This window comes from Aegilops tauschii, chromosome 3 (genome assembly GCF_002575655.3).
Source record: "Aegilops tauschii subsp. strangulata cultivar AL8/78 chromosome 3, Aet v6.0, whole genome shotgun sequence".
Classification (NCBI taxonomy): Eukaryota; Viridiplantae; Streptophyta; class Magnoliopsida; order Poales; family Poaceae; genus Aegilops; species Aegilops tauschii.
The window spans coordinates 124,602,498-124,622,836 of NC_053037.3; the positions used below are offsets into that span (position 1 = coordinate 124,602,498).

The 20,339-nt window shown below is 44.1% G+C and overlaps 2 protein-coding genes across 2 annotated transcripts; both read left to right on the top strand.

The window, feature by feature from the left end:
• The first annotated feature begins 3,348 nt into the window (after nt 1-3,348).
• On the top strand, nt 3,349-6,252 carry LOC141042298 (uncharacterized). The gene is made up of 2 exons (XM_073510115.1): nt 3,349-3,677; nt 5,771-6,252. The coding sequence occupies exons 1-2, from the start codon at nt 3,495-3,497 to the stop codon at nt 6,029-6,031; spliced, it is 444 nt and encodes a 147-aa protein (XP_073366216.1). The 5' UTR covers nt 3,349-3,494; the 3' UTR covers nt 6,032-6,252.
• Nucleotides 6,253-10,704: 4,452 nt separating this feature from the next.
• LOC123497826 (uncharacterized) lies at nt 10,705-13,608 on the top strand. Its single transcript, XM_045234706.1, has 2 exons — nt 10,705-11,033; nt 13,127-13,608. The coding sequence occupies exons 1-2, from the start codon at nt 10,851-10,853 to the stop codon at nt 13,385-13,387; spliced, it is 444 nt and encodes a 147-aa protein (XP_045090641.1). The 5' UTR covers nt 10,705-10,850; the 3' UTR covers nt 13,388-13,608.
• Nucleotides 13,609-20,339: the final 6,731 nt, after the last annotated feature.

The following is a 20,339-nucleotide window of genomic DNA, read 5'->3' on the forward strand; positions in this document are numbered from 1 at the left end:
GCAGCCATCCAACCGTAGCCGCATATATTTTTGCGACAACTTGAACCAACCGGACAAAATTTGATCAAATCGAATGAATTTTGATATAAACATGGCGAATTTCATTGAAACTAGAATAATTTATACATAAAACCGGACGATATTTCGTCCGTGAATTAAAAACCAAAAATAAAACCCTAAATTGTCCTATACTTCACGATGACCTCATAGGCCATGCCGGGCTGGCCGGCGGCTCCTCCTCCGTCATCGCGGCTCGACTCGGCATCAGAGTCGTCGTCGTCGAGCTTGGGCCGGCGGAAGGTGGCGGCAGTGCGGCAGGGCCATGTGAAGGGCCAGTCAGCCACTTCAATGCGGCGCAACGGCTGGAGTTGGTTCCTCGGAAACCTGTGTCCACATTGAAGCGGCGGCTGCCGAGAGGTCGCGTCGGTCAGCACCGCCCTCCCTCCCTCCGGCCACATCACGACATTAATGCGGCAGGGCCAGGAGAACTAGAAGTTTCCCCTAGCTTCTAGGGTTCCACCTCTCCTCTGGCGATCTCGCTAGAGTCCATGTAAATTCTCGCCGATCGCCGGACATCACCGGCCGCCGGTGAGATCTACCTTATCCCGTCACGCGCGCTAGCATGCATGGCGGATCCAAAGCGACAGGAGCTCGGGGGGAAGGGGGATGAGTTGGCGGCGGAACTAGGGTTAGGGGAGACGGAGAAGAACAGATCGGAGGCACCGGAGGGATCGGGGGTGAGGAGGGATAATCTGTACACCAGGGAGGCGGAAGGGTAGAGCCAAAGATCGCAGGCGAGGGGAAACATCCCTGTTGGAGCGGAAGATGAGTTTGGCGACTACCCCGGCTCTGGCCCTGATCTAGAGGATCAATTTGCTGGGATGAGGCTGCATGGGAAAGAGGAGGAGGATCTCGATTTTTCAGTGGAGGTGGAAGATCTGGTTATTGAACTTTTTTAAAATATGTGTTCTAAAGTCCTAAACATTTTTTCAAATTCACAAACAATTTTTAAATTAAAGAACGTTTTTTAACTTCTTTAAGTTTTTCTTTTGTTCACGAACTATTTTCAAAATTATGAACCATTTTTTAAGTTCACAAAAAACTTTCAAACTCATGATCATTATTTTCGAATGCGCATTTTTTTCAAATTCATGAATTTTTTAAAAATGAGGGAACATTGTTGGGATATACAATGTTTTATCTGTAAGAAATTGTACGTACTCTCGCTGAAGTATGAACAATGATCGGGCTGGCCCTCTATATAGCATAGTTAAATGAAGAGAAAAGGGCGCAGCCAAGGATCGATCCCGGGACCAACTAGTTCGCACATACCGCATTAGCCACTGTGTCACCTAACATGTTTGCATTTTCTTACTAGGACACATACTAGTTAAAGGAAACAAGCCGTTTTCTATTGCCTTCCTATTTTTAAAATAAAAATAGAAAAATAGGAGAAAAAAATTTGACAGAAAAAATAGGAGAGAAAACCCAACAAAATCCAATCTCCCCCTCATACGAACCTACCTCCATGACTTTCATGTCAAACTGAAACTCCTTCCCTTGCATTACCCATAGCATGCCATCCCGGCAACTCCCATCATATGAAATGGGTTCAACGTTCAATTATGAAATCCTTCGAAGAAAAGGATGAATCAAAATATCGCTGCTTTCATTTTTTCTGCATGTTTTTCTCTGTTTCTTTCTCTTTATTATTTTCTTTCTTTCTTTCTCGGTTTTTGCTATTTTTTATTTTCTTTTTCCCTTGGGTTTTGTTTGCTTCTTTTCTCGTTTTTCATTTATTTTGTTTTCTCTCTGGCTTTCATTGTTATTCTATTCACATTTTTGATATATATCTAATACATTTTTCTAAAACACATTTAACATTTTTTCTAATACAAGATTAACTTTTTTGAATACATGTTCAACATTTTGTATACACATTTATACAATTTTCAAATGCTTGATTAACATTACCCTAATAGCAATTTAACATTTATTTGAATACATGGTCAACTTTTTTCTTATACTAATTTCACATTTTCATATGCTTGATTAACAATTTTAAGATACAAGTTTAACATTTTTTAATACAAGCTCAACATTTTTCTATATACATTTAATAATTCCTAAATACAAATTTAATATTATTTTAATACATCGTCAACATTTTTTTCTATACAAATTTAACATTTTTCAAATACAATAACATTTTTTGAATACATGGTCAGCACTTTCTCTATACATATTTAATATTTTTTGAAGACAAGTTTAAATTTTTTTGAATACATGGTCAACATTTTTTCTATACATTTTAAAAAAATTCAAATGCTTGATTAACATTTTCATATTCTTGTTTAACATTTTCAAATACTAGAAGATTAGCATTTCTTTAATACTTGGTCAACATTTTATCTTTACACATTTTCATCATTTTTGACATATAAGATTAATATTTTTAAATGCTTGATTAATATTTTGCAAGTGCAATATTAATTTTTAATACATGGTCAACATTTTTCGTATACACATTTAACATTTCTCAAATGCTTGATTAACGTTTTTCAAATAGTTTTTGAACATATTTTTTTCAAATGCTATATTAAAATTTTTATATACATGATAAAGAATTTTCATCATTTTTATTACATGATCAACAATTTTTCTATGCACGGTCAACAGTTTTCCAAATTCTCGATTAACATTTTTTAAATATTTATTCAACATTTTTCAAATACTCATTTGATAATTTTTATATATTATATTATCTACCACCGATGGTAGTTACCACCACTTGAGTTTTGTATATTGTATGTAGTATCTATCAAATCGATGAGTATGTACGCGTAGTATGTGGTATATAAGAATGTTTAGGTAGTATATATAGTACTTTTTAGGTAGTATGCATCATATTTTGAATATGTTCTATTTTACGTACAAATATATATGTATTTCACAAATATAATAAAAACCATGGGCTAACTTGCAATTTTTTCATGTAACTGACTTTGAAATATGTTATATATAATATATAAACATATTTATAATGATAAGTAGTATATATAATACTATATGATAGTATATATAATATTGAATATTTTAAAGTATAAACAAAAGTACAAAAGTAAAACAAAAAATAAAACAGAAAACGGAAGATAAAACGGAAAAAAGGAGGCTGTGGCCTCCCTCTCCTGGGGTGGCCCATCTCGGTCTCCCCTGAAGCGCCGTATAGGCGCTCTCGGTCCATTTTGGTTCCGCGCTGGGCCGTTTGTCTATGCCACTGCACCTGTCTGCACTTTCCGGTCCAGTATAGGCGCTCGAGTTGACACTTGTAGGCCAGAGGTAGAAAAGCCCAAACAACCGCCTGCCTTCCCCAAGTCCGGGTCCCCGAGATTGTCGAACAGAGCGGCGGCGCGGCGGCGGCGTGGTGGGAGAAGAGCCAGCGAGCGCGAGGTACAGGTTCGCCGAGGGAGAGGGGAAGAGGAGCTCCGGGCAAGATGCCGCTGTACGACTGCATGCTCATGGTGAAGCCGCTGGTGACCAAGGAGGCCATCGCGGAGCTCGTGGCGCGGGTGGCGGCGCGCGCCTACCAGCGCAACGGCGTCGTCACCGAGCTCAAATCCTTCGGCAAAGTGCACCTCGGCTACGGCATCAGGAAGCTCGACGGCCGCCACTTCCAGGTCCGCCCCGCTCCGCCGCCCTTTATCTGTACTCCTCAACCGTAGCCTCGCATCCTCCCTGCGATGTGCCTTGTAACAGAGCGGACTGGTGACGATCTGATTCGTCTGGCTAGATCGATGCGTGTAGGACGAAATGTCTAAGTTGGTATGAGTGTTTCGGCCTTTTGGCGTTCTGGTTCTTGACGGTGTGTGTGTGGTGCCTTTGACGTGCTCGACGAAATGCCCAAATAGGGTTGGCCGTCGGCTGTCAGAATGTTTGTGGGCATTGGCCTCTGCATGCTCGATAGAATGCTCTAGCGGGTAAATTGTGTAGGTTCAGATCATTCTATTGATCGTAGTTAGTGTTATTACATGACTCAGGAACTCAGGATTGCACTGGTTGGGTGTCTCGCACAGATATGCTGCATGCCGTGATCTGTTTGCTCTCAGTACTCAATATAAGGGTGTAGCGCTTGGATCTTTCACGTTCTGGGGTTTAGAAGTGTTCTTGGGGAAAATGCTCAGTCGGTAAGTGATTCATGTGAGTCATGAAATGGTAGCATTGCCCTTCTGCTCACCCCTTTCTACGATCCTTCTGGCTGCTACACGTTGGCCACCAACCACAGGTCCGGGGGGCTCACCAACCAGGCTTGCTTACATACCACTGCCTCCATAAGCTATAAGCTTCAGCTTAGCTGATGCCTCTGCTTCTCCCACCTCCACTACCACACATGGTTCTTTGTCCCATGCAGTGGTGTTTATTTCTTCGGCGATTCAGATCGCCAACATAAGCACTCACGTCCCTGTTTTCCTGGACCCCAAATCACTGGAAGTGATGTTGCTTCTTCAAGGTTATTCTCGGCAAGTTTGAGCTTACTTATCATATTGATGTTTCTGAGCCTGACCATGAGAGCACTCTTTGTATAGAAGAAGGTTTCAGCACCTATTCTTTTTTTCTACTCCATATCCTTGGAGATCCTTGATTTTGTCGTGCAGCCGAATACCACGCTCAAGGGCTTTATTCTACATCGAGAACAAATTTCACTCTTCCCATTGCTTGAGCACACCTGCCATCGTTACAATCTTTGCAGTGTGGTCAGCCTGTCTCAGACAGGATGCTCACCTGGAACATGTAAAGAGGCCTCAACCCCTAAAATTCTAGATCACGAGGAGGCTGCTTTGTCCATCTTCGGGTTGAGACCCGGCTACATGTTAACCACAAGCATCTAAGCAGGGAAGGGCTGATCAATGTCACAGAGACTATTGCTGAGTGTAACAAAACAATATATTGTTAATTTCTTGAACAAAACTTTAGAGCTATTATGCCTTTCCCGAGTTCCTTTCGCTACAGTCTTCCAAGTGACTGTTATTGAGGTTATGATTTTTCTTTCGTCTACAGGCTATCCTTTCTCCCTTACACACCATGTATTTGTTTTAAGTGTATCTTCTGATGCAACCACACTTCTTAAAATTACCTTCTACGATTTCCTCGCCACTTCTTATGGGAGATTAGCTTGCGAGTTACTGAATAATTGACAGTGGTTGGTTGATTGGTGTGTGTTTAGTAAATGTAAGTTTGACAAATTGTGAACACACGTCTCCAGTATATTCGTATTATCACGTCGTCTTCTTTTGAAGTCTGTAGTTCCGTCTTTGTTTTGAAATAACTCGTCATATTCGACCACACAGTGACTGTTATATCAGTCTGACTAAGGTTGTAGCTTTCCACCAGTACCGAATTGTGATGGACCCAGTAGCAGTGTGGGTGTAAAAATGTTTTCTTCACAACTCTTGATAAAACCTTCAATCAAACAGTTAGAAAAGCACCCTGAGAATGCAAGTGTAAATATTCCTTTTTCCCCGCTACTCTTTGATAAAACCTTTGATCAAACACTGAGAAAAGTAAAGTACAGCACCCCTAGAAAAGAGTTGACGAAAGCAGCTGGGAGGCACACAGAATGCATCTCAGTGTATTTGAGAATTGTTCTTAATGCACTCCTGGTTAAGTAATGTTATATTCCAACTGTTGGTCGTTGCCATCTTACCTTGCCACTAGTATTGTGGGTGTGGTCTCCTGCTTTCCTGATTTGCTGAAGTTGCTGTTGCGTTTTCAGGGTCAACTTTTGCAAATGACTATGATGGTTCCACCTTCCTTTACTCAAGAACTGCACTATCTAAACAAGGAGGACCGTCTGCTTCGCTGGTTGGTGGTGAAGCACAGAGATGCGGTGTATGGTCTGGAGTTCATCAACGAGGATGACGGGAGGTACGAGATGGACAGTTTCCGGCGTAAAAGTACTACTACTCAAGATGACGAGGATGTTGATGAATATGACGACGACGACGATGACGAGTACGATGTCGAGGAAGAGTAGATTGGTGTCTCAAGATCTCTCACAAACTCTATGTGTTGTCTTCCCAATATTGTTGACTATAAAGTAGAGCAAAAATTAGAACCATTGGACTTTGCTGTTTTTCGAAAGAACCTAGCGCACTTGAAATCTGACTTTGCATGTTTTAACCATGTAAGCTCCCAATAAGGAACCCATGATCTAATTGGTACATTATCATCACTAGGTTTATGATGTGGTACTTATTTGCTTTGTCAGTCCGTTGTGAAAGAGTATAGCAAAAATATGGAAAACGCTGCATACTCCTGAGTTGTACAACAGCACTGGATTGATTGCTATTTATTCATCAGCATAGTATGTACAGAGCGGTAAACTCCCAAAAGCACACCCTGGTACAGAAGTAGTATAGGCGGATGCTAGGCGCCATCCGACTGATCCGCGGCACGGGATCAGTCGCCTTGCATGCCGTCTGATGCAAAGGACCACAACCGTTGGATCATCTCTACCACGCAACGCACGCCTGTAGTACCCAGACCCTGCAGTATTGTGTTCATCTAAAATCTCGTACCTTATTTCTTTTGGTAAAGGCTTGAGTTCCGGAGGAGGGAGTCCATCTCCCTTCTTTTTAGGAACCTCAAATTTCTCGCCAATTGTGCACTCTTGCTTTAGATGTTGATCTAATTCCATCTTACTAGGATCTTCGGCGAAAATTCACTGGCGTGCTCGTCCTCGCCTGCTCACGTTATCGTGAAGCGTCCACTCTTTCTGGGATGCGGGACGTCCTCTTGCTCCATTAATGTGTACCCCGATCATTTAATGTGTACGTTGAACGGAAGAGCTGATGTCGATATGTTGCATGCAGACGGACGTGTAAGGTCCATCAACGGCGTTTGGACATGGGATTCGGTCAAAGACGGGCTGGGGTCGGGCCACCAACTGCATTTAACTCTGCCTCTCCCCTCACGGTCGATCCATTTGATTCTAACTCTGGCAATCTTATAAAAAAAACTAATTCTAACACTGCCAGTGCTGTAAAACGAGATTGAACTTGAGTTTCGTCATCGTAAGCTGCGTTACCGAGTATGGTACAATTGAAAAAAGTATGATGCAACCTATGACAGTAGGTTTGAACATACACTTCAGCAACAATTTATGGTTAAGAAACTTACTATTTTTGCTGGCATATTTTTGTAGTTGTCGCTCGCCTCCTGGTCGAACACCAATCATATGTGCTGTTGGACAAACAAATGCATGGGGCAGTTAGGGCATCTTCAATGGCAACCAGCAAATTTTCTCCCGTATCCGTCCGTGGACAGGAGGGGACCAGTCTACGAACACATATGCGGGATGCAGCCATCCAACCGTAGCCGCATATATTTTTGCGACAACTTGAACCAACCGGACAAAATTTGATCAAATCGAATGAATTTTGATATAAACATGGCGAATTTCATTGAAACTAGAATAATTTATACATAAAACCGGACGATATTTCGTCCGTGAATTAAAAACCAAAAATAAAACCCTAAATTGTCCTATACTTCACGATGACCTCATAGGCCATGCCGGGCTGGCCGGCGGCTCCTCCTCCGTCATCGCGGCTCGACTCGGCATCAGAGTCGTCGTCGTCGAGCTTGGGCCGGCGGAAGGTGGCGGCAGTGCGGCAGGGCCATGTGAAGGGCCAGTCAGCCACTTCAATGCGGCGCAACGGCTGGAGTTGGTTCCTCGGAAACCTGTGTCCACATTGAAGCGGCGGCTGCCGAGAGGTCGCGTCGGTCAGCACCGCCCTCCCTCCCTCCGGCCACATCACGACATTAATGCGGCAGGGCCAGGAGAACTAGAAGTTTCCCCTAGCTTCTAGGGTTCCACCTCTCCTCTGGCGATCTCGCTAGAGTCCATGTAAATTCTCGCCGATCGCCGGACATCACCGGCCGCCGGTGAGATCTACCTTATCCCGTCACGCGCGCTAGCATGCATGGCGGATCCAAAGCGACAGGAGCTCGGGGGGAAGGGGGATGAGTTGGCGGCGGAACTAGGGTTAGGGGAGACGGAGAAGAACAGATCGGAGGCACCGGAGGGATCGGGGGTGAGGAGGGATAATCTGTACACCAGGGAGGCGGAAGGGTAGAGCCAAAGATCGCAGGCGAGGGGAAACATCCCTGTTGGAGCGGAAGATGAGTTTGGCGACTACCCCGGCTCTGGCCCTGATCTAGAGGATCAATTTGCTGGGATGAGGCTGCATGGGAAAGAGGAGGAGGATCTCGATTTTTCAGTGGAGGTGGAAGATCTGGTTATTGAACTTTTTTAAAATATGTGTTCTAAAGTCCTAAACATTTTTTCAAATTCACAAACAATTTTTAAATTAAAGAACGTTTTTTAACTTCTTTAAGTTTTTCTTTTGTTCACGAACTATTTTCAAAATTATGAACCATTTTTTAAGTTCACAAAAAACTTTCAAACTCATGATCATTATTTTCGAATGCGCATTTTTTTCAAATTCATGAATTTTTTAAAAATGAGGGAACATTGTTGGGATATACAATGTTTTATCTGTAAGAAATTGTACGTACTCTCGCTGAAGTATGAACAATGATCGGGCTGGCCCTCTATATAGCATAGTTAAATGAAGAGAAAAGGGCGCAGCCAAGGATCGATCCCGGGACCAACTAGTTCGCACATACCGCATTAGCCACTGTGTCACCTAACATGTTTGCATTTTCTTACTAGGACACATACTAGTTAAAGGAAACAAGCCGTTTTCTATTGCCTTCCTATTTTTAAAATAAAAATAGAAAAATAGGAGAAAAAAATTTGACAGAAAAAATAGGAGAGAAAACCCAACAAAATCCAATCTCCCCCTCATACGAACCTACCTCCATGACTTTCATGTCAAACTGAAACTCCTTCCCTTGCATTACCCATAGCATGCCATCCCGGCAACTCCCATCATATGAAATGGGTTCAACGTTCAATTATGAAATCCTTCGAAGAAAAGGATGAATCAAAATATCGCTGCTTTCATTTTTTCTGCATGTTTTTCTCTGTTTCTTTCTCTTTATTATTTTCTTTCTTTCTTTCTCGGTTTTTGCTATTTTTTATTTTCTTTTTCCCTTGGGTTTTGTTTGCTTCTTTTCTCGTTTTTCATTTATTTTGTTTTCTCTCTGGCTTTCATTGTTATTCTATTCACATTTTTGATATATATCTAATACATTTTTCTAAAACACATTTAACATTTTTTCTAATACAAGATTAACTTTTTTGAATACATGTTCAACATTTTGTATACACATTTATACAATTTTCAAATGCTTGATTAACATTACCCTAATAGCAATTTAACATTTATTTGAATACATGGTCAACTTTTTTCTTATACTAATTTCACATTTTCATATGCTTGATTAACAATTTTAAGATACAAGTTTAACATTTTTTAATACAAGCTCAACATTTTTCTATATACATTTAATAATTCCTAAATACAAATTTAATATTATTTTAATACATCGTCAACATTTTTTTCTATACAAATTTAACATTTTTCAAATACAATAACATTTTTTGAATACATGGTCAGCACTTTCTCTATACATATTTAATATTTTTTGAAGACAAGTTTAAATTTTTTTGAATACATGGTCAACATTTTTTCTATACATTTTAAAAAAATTCAAATGCTTGATTAACATTTTCATATTCTTGTTTAACATTTTCAAATACTAGAAGATTAGCATTTCTTTAATACTTGGTCAACATTTTATCTTTACACATTTTCATCATTTTTGACATATAAGATTAATATTTTTAAATGCTTGATTAATATTTTGCAAGTGCAATATTAATTTTTAATACATGGTCAACATTTTTCGTATACACATTTAACATTTCTCAAATGCTTGATTAACGTTTTTCAAATAGTTTTTGAACATATTTTTTTCAAATGCTATATTAAAATTTTTATATACATGATAAAGAATTTTCATCATTTTTATTACATGATCAACAATTTTTCTATGCACGGTCAACAGTTTTCCAAATTCTCGATTAACATTTTTTAAATATTTATTCAACATTTTTCAAATACTCATTTGATAATTTTTATATATTATATTATCTACCACCGATGGTAGTTACCACCACTTGAGTTTTGTATATTGTATGTAGTATCTATCAAATCGATGAGTATGTACGCGTAGTATGTGGTATATAAGAATGTTTAGGTAGTATATATAGTACTTTTTAGGTAGTATGCATCATATTTTGAATATGTTCTATTTTACGTACAAATATATATGTATTTCACAAATATAATAAAAACCATGGGCTAACTTGCAATTTTTTCATGTAACTGACTTTGAAATATGTTATATATAATATATAAACATATTTATAATGATAAGTAGTATATATAATACTATATGATAGTATATATAATATTGAATATTTTAAAGTATAAACAAAAGTACAAAAGTAAAACAAAAAATAAAACAGAAAACGGAAGATAAAACGGAAAAAAGGAGGCTGTGGCCTCCCTCTCCTGGGGTGGCCCATCTCGGTCTCCCCTGAAGCGCCGTATAGGCGCTCTCGGTCCATTTTGGTTCCGCGCTGGGCCGTTTGTCTATGCCACTGCACCTGTCTGCACTTTCCGGTCCAGTATAGGCGCTCGAGTTGACACTTGTAGGCCAGAGGTAGAAAAGCCCAAACAACCGCCTGCCTTCCCCAAGTCCGGGTCCCCGAGATTGTCGAACAGAGCGGCGGCGCGGCGGCGGCGTGGTGGGAGAAGAGCCAGCGAGCGCGAGGTACAGGTTCGCCGAGGGAGAGGGGAAGAGGAGCTCCGGGCAAGATGCCGCTGTACGACTGCATGCTCATGGTGAAGCCGCTGGTGACCAAGGAGGCCATCGCGGAGCTCGTGGCGCGGGTGGCGGCGCGCGCCTACCAGCGCAACGGCGTCGTCACCGAGCTCAAATCCTTCGGCAAAGTGCACCTCGGCTACGGCATCAGGAAGCTCGACGGCCGCCACTTCCAGGTCCGCCCCGCTCCGCCGCCCTTTATCTGTACTCCTCAACCGTAGCCTCGCATCCTCCCTGCGATGTGCCTTGTAACAGAGCGGACTGGTGACGATCTGATTCGTCTGGCTAGATCGATGCGTGTAGGACGAAATGTCTAAGTTGGTATGAGTGTTTCGGCCTTTTGGCGTTCTGGTTCTTGACGGTGTGTGTGTGGTGCCTTTGACGTGCTCGACGAAATGCCCAAATAGGGTTGGCCGTCGGCTGTCAGAATGTTTGTGGGCATTGGCCTCTGCATGCTCGATAGAATGCTCTAGCGGGTAAATTGTGTAGGTTCAGATCATTCTATTGATCGTAGTTAGTGTTATTACATGACTCAGGAACTCAGGATTGCACTGGTTGGGTGTCTCGCACAGATATGCTGCATGCCGTGATCTGTTTGCTCTCAGTACTCAATATAAGGGTGTAGCGCTTGGATCTTTCACGTTCTGGGGTTTAGAAGTGTTCTTGGGGAAAATGCTCAGTCGGTAAGTGATTCATGTGAGTCATGAAATGGTAGCATTGCCCTTCTGCTCACCCCTTTCTACGATCCTTCTGGCTGCTACACGTTGGCCACCAACCACAGGTCCGGGGGGCTCACCAACCAGGCTTGCTTACATACCACTGCCTCCATAAGCTATAAGCTTCAGCTTAGCTGATGCCTCTGCTTCTCCCACCTCCACTACCACACATGGTTCTTTGTCCCATGCAGTGGTGTTTATTTCTTCGGCGATTCAGATCGCCAACATAAGCACTCACGTCCCTGTTTTCCTGGACCCCAAATCACTGGAAGTGATGTTGCTTCTTCAAGGTTATTCTCGGCAAGTTTGAGCTTACTTATCATATTGATGTTTCTGAGCCTGACCATGAGAGCACTCTTTGTATAGAAGAAGGTTTCAGCACCTATTCTTTTTTTCTACTCCATATCCTTGGAGATCCTTGATTTTGTCGTGCAGCCGAATACCACGCTCAAGGGCTTTATTCTACATCGAGAACAAATTTCACTCTTCCCATTGCTTGAGCACACCTGCCATCGTTACAATCTTTGCAGTGTGGTCAGCCTGTCTCAGACAGGATGCTCACCTGGAACATGTAAAGAGGCCTCAACCCCTAAAATTCTAGATCACGAGGAGGCTGCTTTGTCCATCTTCGGGTTGAGACCCGGCTACATGTTAACCACAAGCATCTAAGCAGGGAAGGGCTGATCAATGTCACAGAGACTATTGCTGAGTGTAACAAAACAATATATTGTTAATTTCTTGAACAAAACTTTAGAGCTATTATGCCTTTCCCGAGTTCCTTTCGCTACAGTCTTCCAAGTGACTGTTATTGAGGTTATGATTTTTCTTTCGTCTACAGGCTATCCTTTCTCCCTTACACACCATGTATTTGTTTTAAGTGTATCTTCTGATGCAACCACACTTCTTAAAATTACCTTCTACGATTTCCTCGCCACTTCTTATGGGAGATTAGCTTGCGAGTTACTGAATAATTGACAGTGGTTGGTTGATTGGTGTGTGTTTAGTAAATGTAAGTTTGACAAATTGTGAACACACGTCTCCAGTATATTCGTATTATCACGTCGTCTTCTTTTGAAGTCTGTAGTTCCGTCTTTGTTTTGAAATAACTCGTCATATTCGACCACACAGTGACTGTTATATCAGTCTGACTAAGGTTGTAGCTTTCCACCAGTACCGAATTGTGATGGACCCAGTAGCAGTGTGGGTGTAAAAATGTTTTCTTCACAACTCTTGATAAAACCTTCAATCAAACAGTTAGAAAAGCACCCTGAGAATGCAAGTGTAAATATTCCTTTTTCCCCGCTACTCTTTGATAAAACCTTTGATCAAACACTGAGAAAAGTAAAGTACAGCACCCCTAGAAAAGAGTTGACGAAAGCAGCTGGGAGGCACACAGAATGCATCTCAGTGTATTTGAGAATTGTTCTTAATGCACTCCTGGTTAAGTAATGTTATATTCCAACTGTTGGTCGTTGCCATCTTACCTTGCCACTAGTATTGTGGGTGTGGTCTCCTGCTTTCCTGATTTGCTGAAGTTGCTGTTGCGTTTTCAGGGTCAACTTTTGCAAATGACTATGATGGTTCCACCTTCCTTTACTCAAGAACTGCACTATCTAAACAAGGAGGACCGTCTGCTTCGCTGGTTGGTGGTGAAGCACAGAGATGCGGTGTATGGTCTGGAGTTCATCAACGAGGATGACGGGAGGTACGAGATGGACAGTTTCCGGCGTAAAAGTACTACTACTCAAGATGACGAGGATGTTGATGAATATGACGACGACGACGATGACGAGTACGATGTCGAGGAAGAGTAGATTGGTGTCTCAAGATCTCTCACAAACTCTATGTGTTGTCTTCCCAATATTGTTGACTATAAAGTAGAGCAAAAATTAGAACCATTGGACTTTGCTGTTTTTCGAAAGAACCTAGCGCACTTGAAATCTGACTTTGCATGTTTTAACCATGTAAGCTCCCAATAAGGAACCCATGATCTAATTGGTACATTATCATCACTAGGTTTATGATGTGGTACTTATTTGCTTTGTCAGTCCGTTGTGAAAGAGTATAGCAAAAATATGGAAAACGCTGCATACTCCTGAGTTGTACAACAGCACTGGATTGATTGCTATTTATTCATCAGCATAGTATGTACAGAGCGGTAAACTCCCAAAAGCACACCCTGGTACAGAAGTAGTATAGGCGGATGCTAGGCGCCATCCGACTGATCCGCGGCACGGGATCAGTCGCCTTGCATGCCGTCTGATGCAAAGGACCACAACCGTTGGATCATCTCTACCACGCAACGCACGCCTGTAGTACCCAGACCCTGCAGTATTGTGTTCATCTAAAATCTCGTACCTTATTTCTTTTGGTAAAGGCTTGAGTTCCGGAGGAGGGAGTCCATCTCCCTTCTTTTTAGGAACCTCAAATTTCTCGCCAATTGTGCACTCTTGCTTTAGATGTTGATCTAATTCCATCTTACTAGGATCTTCGGCGAAAATTCACTGGCGTGCTCGTCCTCGCCTGCTCACGTTATCGTGAAGCGTCCACTCTTTCTGGGATGCGGGACGTCCTCTTGCTCCATTAATGTGTACCCCGATCATTTAATGTGTACGTTGAATGGAAGAGCTGATGTCGATATGTTGCATGCAGACGGACGTGTAAGGTCCATCAACGGCGTTTGGACATGGGATTCGGTCAAAGACGGGCTGGGGTCGGGCCACCAACTGCATTTAACTCTGCCTCTCCCCTCACGGTCGATCCATTTGATTCTAACTCTGGCAATCTTATAAAAAAAACTAATTCTAACACTGCCAGTGCTGTAAAACGAGATTGAACTTGAGTTTCGTCATCGTAAGCTGCGTTACCGAGTATGGTACAATTGAAAAAAGTATGATGCAACCTATGACAGTAGGTTTGAACATACACTTCAGCAACAATTTATGGTTAAGAAACTTACTATTTTTGCTGGCATATTTTTGTAGTTGTCGCTCGCCTCCTGGTCGAACACCAATCATATGTGCTGTTGGACAAACAAATGCATGGGGCAGTTAGGGCATCTTCAATGGCAACCAGCAAATTTTCTCCCGTATCCGTCCGTGGACAGGAGGGGACCAGTCTACGAACACATATGCGGGATGCAGCCATCCAACCGTAGCCGCATATATTTTTGCGACAACTTGAACCAACCGGACAAAATTTGATCAAATCGAATGAATTTTGATATAAACATGGCGAATTTCATTGAAACTAGAATAATTTATACATAAAACCGGACGATATTTCGTCCGTGAATTAAAAACCAAAAATAAAACCCTAAATTGTCCTATACTTCACGATGACCTCATAGGCCATGCCGGGCTGGCCGGCGGCTCCTCCTCCGTCATCGCGGCTCGACTCGGCATCAGAGTCGTCGTCGTCGAGCTTGGGCCGGCAGAAGGTGGCGGCAGTGCGGCAGGGCCATGTGAAGGGCCAGTCAGCCACTTCAATGCGGCGCAACGGCTGGAGTTGGTTCCTCGGAAACCTGTGTCCACATTGAAGCGGCGGCTGCCGAGAGGTCGCGTCGGTCAGCACCGCCCTCCCTCCCTCCGGCCACATCACGACATTAATGCGGCAGGGCCAGGAGAACTAGAAGTTTCCCCTAGCTTCTAGGGTTCCACCTCTCCTCTGGCGATCTCGCTAGAGTCCATGTAAATTCTCGCCGATCGCCGGACATCACCGGCCGCCGGTGAGATCTACCTTATCCCGTCACGCGCGCTAGCATGCATGGCGGATCCAAAGCGACAGGAGCTCGGGGGGAAGGGGGATGAGTTGGCGGCGGAACTAGGGTTAGGGGAGACGGAGAAGAACAGATCGGAGGCACCGGAGGGATCGGGGGTGAGGAGGGATAATCTGTACACCAGGGAGGCGGAAGGGTAGAGCCAAAGATCGCAGGCGAGGGGAAACATCCCTGTTGGAGCGGAAGATGAGTTTGGCGACTACCCCGGCTCTGGCCCTGATCTAGAGGATCAATTTGCTGGGATGAGGCTGCATGGGAAAGAGGAGGAGGATCTCGATTTTTCAGTGGAGGTGGAAGATCTGGTTAAGGACGTGCGCTGGCTTGCTCTCTTTCGGGTTCATACGACCAAGCCTTTCAGCCACGCGGCGCTCCTGTCACAGATGCGCAACGCCTGGTCTGCGGCGCAGGGGGTCACCTTTAACATCAAGGGGCCAAATCTCTTTCTTGTTCAGTGCCATTGCTTGGGGGATTGGAGGAAGATAATGGAAGGAGGGCCATGGCTGTTCCGGAGGGCACCAGTTGTGGTTCAGGAATACGATGGTTTCTCTAATGTGAATGAATATCGGTTAAACAGGGTTCCGGTTTGGGCTCGCATCAAGGGGCTGCCGGACGGTCTCACACAAAAGAGAGAGCTGGCTAAGAAAGTTGCGGCCAAGGTAGGCGAGCCCCCTTTCACGGTCATAGTGAACGAGGGAAGGATTAACCCGGCAAGCACCCTACGAGCTAGGGTTTTTGTGGATGTCAACGAGCCGCTGGTTCGATTTGTTCCTATAACTTTGAAGGAGCATAAGAAGTATAGTGTTTTCTACGAGAAACTCCCTGATTTTTGCTTTGCCTGTGGGCGGATGGGCCATCTTGCTGATGAGTGCGGAGACGGGGTTCACAACCTAGATTCCTTTGAATGGGGTGATTGGTTGCTGTGGGAGCCAGAGTTGCCTGCGGCCCAACCGTACGGTGGCAGGGGCCGAGGAGGGGGTATCGGAAGAGGAAGAGGAGGTGAATCAGGGAGAGGAGAGAGGGGTAGAGGAGGAAGGGGACAGATGGGTGGTAGAGGAGGGGGAGTGCCTGCAGATGCAGACAGTGTTGGTTCACAACATATGGACCTGGATGATCATGGTGTAGCTCAGGCGGATGAAGGAGATAAAGGTGCTCGGAAGAGATTAGTTGTTGCGGATGGCTCTATAAATATTCGAGGGCAACAACTTTCTCACCTTGCGGGAAAGGATTCAGGGACCGTTCTGCTAATAGAAGGGGCAACAACATCGGGCTCTAACAACACTACAGTTTCCACGCCAGAGAAGGTGCATATTGTCAAGAAGAGGAGACAGGAGGGAGAGGAAGGAGATGAAACAATGCAGATGGAAAAGGCGGCCTCCCTTGAGGAGGGCCGCCGAGCCTGATGAGGACTTTATGCTGGAAGTGCCGTGGGATAGGCGACCCCGCGACAGTTTATGAGCTCCACGCTCTCGTGGAGGATAGTGCGCCGTCGGTTCTTTGTATTGTGGAGACGCAAATTGCAAAAAATCGAGTGGAAGGTTTGGCGGCTTCATTAGGTTTTCATAGTAGTTTTGCAGTAGCTAGTAGTGGGCGGAGTGGAGGTTTATGTATTTTTTGGAAGAATGATGTTAACTTATCAATAAAGAATTTTTCGCAGTATCACATTGATGCTTGGATTTCGAGCCCAGGTATGGATCAATGGCGTCTCACGTGCTTCTACGGGGAGGCCAACAGAAGCTTGCGGTATAACACTTGGGATACTATGAGGAGGCTGAGGGGGGAGAGCACCTTACCCTGGCTTTGCATAGGTGATTTCAACGAGATTTTATGCCAGGAGGAACAGATGGGGCCCAGTCCTCGAGACAGCGCACAAATAGCAGGTTTCAGAGAGGCAGTAGATGTGTGCGGGCTATCGGACCTAGGTTATAAGGGTCTCGACTGGACTTTTGAGAAGCGAGTGACATGAGGACAATTCTGTAGGGTCCGGCTAGACCGTGCTTTGGCGACACCGAGCTGGTCTAACTTATTCCCCTTTGCTACTGTGGAGCACTTGACAGCAGCAAAAAGTGATCACAGTCCGATCCTGCTAAAGACTGAGATGGAAACAGGCTGTCAATGAACAATTGGGAGGAAGCCCTTTCGTTATGAATGTGCATGGGATACTGATGCACGCTTTAAAGATACAGTTGCAGAGGCGTGGACGGGTGACGGTCCAGCATTGACAATGGGAGAGTTGGCTCATAAGCTACATTCTGTAGCGGCTTCTATGTCACGGTGGCACCAGAGCACCTTTGGCTCGGTTAGACAGGAGATGCGCTCGCTGCGGAGTAAGCTAGCTACACTCCGGGCAGACCCGTTGCGAACTTGCCCAAGTCAGAACGAGAGAAAGCTTGAAGAGCGCATGATCGAGCTAGCGTATAGAGAGGAGATTATGGCAAAACAACATTCACGCATTACGTGGTTGGCTGAGGGAGACAGCAACACGAAATTCTTTCAAAGAAAAGCCAGTGCTCGCAGGGCAAAAAACAGGATAGTGCAATTGAACCGGAATGATGGCACGGCGTGTACGGATCCTAGTGAGTTGGCTGGTATGGCGACGAACTTCTATAAAAATTTGTATGCTTCTGAAGGAACTATTGGGATGAAGGAGGTCCTGTCACATATACCTGTAAGAGTGGATGATAACATGAATGCGCGTCTCAATAAAAGCTACAGTAACGAGGAGGTAAAACAAGCTCTTTTTAGATGTTTCCAACTAAGGCCCCAGGGCCAGACGGATTTCCCGCGCATTTTTCCAGAAACATTGGGATTTGTGTGCTGATGAGGTTACAAGGATGATCATCCGAGTGCTTGATGGAGTTGATTCCCCGGAGGAGATAAATAATACGTTCATCGTTTTGTTTCCCAAGATATCCAGTCCAAAAGTTTTAGGACAGTTTCGGCCTATAAGCCTTTGTAATGTGATCTACAAGATCGCTTCGAAGGTTCTACCAAACCGGCTGAAATCTATTCTCCCTGAGATCATCTCTGAAGAGCAGTTTGCATTTGTCCCTGGACGTCTCATTACGGACAATTTTATCATGGCTTATGAATGTTTGCACTACATGAAAACTAGAAAGGTGAAAGGGAATAGGTTTTGCGCGCTCAAGCTAGATATGATGAAGGCATATGATCGTTTGGAGTGGCCCTACCTACAAGAAGTGATGACAAAGATGGGATTCAGCCCCAGATTCACGGACACGGTCATGAGGTGTGTGACTTCAGTCTCCTTCTCTGTCTAGTTTAATGGTGGTAGTCTGGATGCTTTTAGACCTTCTCGCGATTTGCGGCAGGGTGATCCCATATCGCCGTACTTATTCTTGCTAGCTGCGGAAGGGCTTTCATGTCTGCTGAAGTCTCAAGATGGCATCCAAGGTTTGGCGGTTGCTCCCAATGCTCCGCGGGTCAATCATCTCTTGTTTGCAGATGATAGTTTACTCTTTTTTGAGGCTAATGATGTCGCTGCTACACGTGTTAACGAGTTGCTCATAGCTTACTATAATGCATCGGGGCAGAGGATTAATGTGGAAAAAAGCTCAATTTTTTCCAGCAAGGGTGTATCAGACGCCACAAAAGGTACGATAAAAAATATCCTTGAGGTGCATAATGAGTCTTTAACAGAGAAATATCTGGGGCTGCCCTCAGATGTGGGGAGAGCGAAAGAAGGCTCTTTCAAATTTTTGAAGGATAGAATATGGAAACGAGTGCAGGGGTGGATGGAGAAGTGTTTGTCTGCTGGAGGAAAAGAGGTCCTTATCAAGTCCGCGGCCCAAGCCATTCCGACATACTTGATGGCATGTTTCAAGTTACCTCGTGGTTTATGTGAGCACCTAAACAGTCTGATTCGGAAATTTTGGTGGGGAAGTAAGAATGGTCAGAGAAAGACAACATGGGTGTCTTGGAAAACTATGTCAAAACCGAAGTTTATGGGGGGCCTGGGCTTTCGAGATATTGAGTTATTCAACATAGCGTTACTTGTCCGTCAAGCTTGGAGGTTACTGCAACACCCGGAGTCCCTTAGTGCTCGAGTTTTGAAAGCTCGATATTTTCCAAACACTGGTCTACTACATGCCACTCTGGGATCAGCCCCCTCCCAGGTATGGCGGTCTCTTATGGAGGGCAGGGACATCCTAGAGCTGGGTCTAATAAAGAGGATTGGATCAGGCACAAGCACAAGTGTTTGCCAGGAAAACTAGATCCCGAGGGATTATAAACTGAGACCGATCTGTGCCCGTTCGGCAAACCCCCCCGGCGCTGGTCTCGGAGCTTATTGATCCTGCCACACGAACTTGGAACAAACATGCTCTTACTGAACATATTATTGCGGCTGATGTGGAGATTATCCTGAATATACCCCTTAGCACGAGGATGCAAGAGGACTTCTGGGCGTGGCACTATGATAAACGTGGGATATTCTCTGTGAGATCAGCTTATAGGATGATTTGTGCCATAAAAACTCAAGAGGGAGGATTGGCTAGAGCATCGGCCGGGTCATTCAAATATTGCAGCGGACAAGAACTCTTGGACACAATTGTGGAAGGTGAAGATCCCATCAAAAATAAGAGTCTTTGTCTGGCGTTTGGCACACACGTCTATCCCAACGGGACTTGTTCGTCATGAAAGAAAAATGGCCGACACTCCTGCCTGCTCTTTATGTGGGTCGGAGGAGGACACTTGGCGTCATTCACTCCTCAACTACCGAATGGCACGGTGTGTATGGGCGTTGGAAGACGACGAGCTGGTGGGGCATGTGATATCAAACCAAACCGAAGATGCGAAGCTATGGTTGTTCTGGCTCTTTGAAACAACGAACCAGGATGATCTAGCTCGTGTTTTGGTAACCATGTGGGCAATATGGTGGGCCCAGAGAAAGGCAATCCATGAGAATGAATTCCAGAGCCCGCTCTCAACTATGTGTTTTATCAAGAGATTTCTGAAAGACCTCGAGATCG

What these genes read in the sequence shown, in the direction of transcription:
- LOC141042298 (XM_073510115.1), top strand. Translation starts at nt 3,495, where the DNA reads ATGCCGCTGTACGACTGCATGCTCATGGTGAAGCCGCTGGTGACCAAG. An exon ending in TCGACGGCCGCCACTTCCAG is followed by an intron (nt 3,678 to 5,770) that starts GTCCGCCCCGCT and finishes TTGCGTTTTCAG; the next exon opens with GGTCAACTTTTGCAAATGAC.
- LOC123497826 (XM_045234706.1), top strand. Translation starts at nt 10,851, where the DNA reads ATGCCGCTGTACGACTGCATGCTCATGGTGAAGCCGCTGGTGACCAAG. An exon ending in TCGACGGCCGCCACTTCCAG is followed by an intron (nt 11,034 to 13,126) that starts GTCCGCCCCGCT and finishes TTGCGTTTTCAG; the next exon opens with GGTCAACTTTTGCAAATGAC.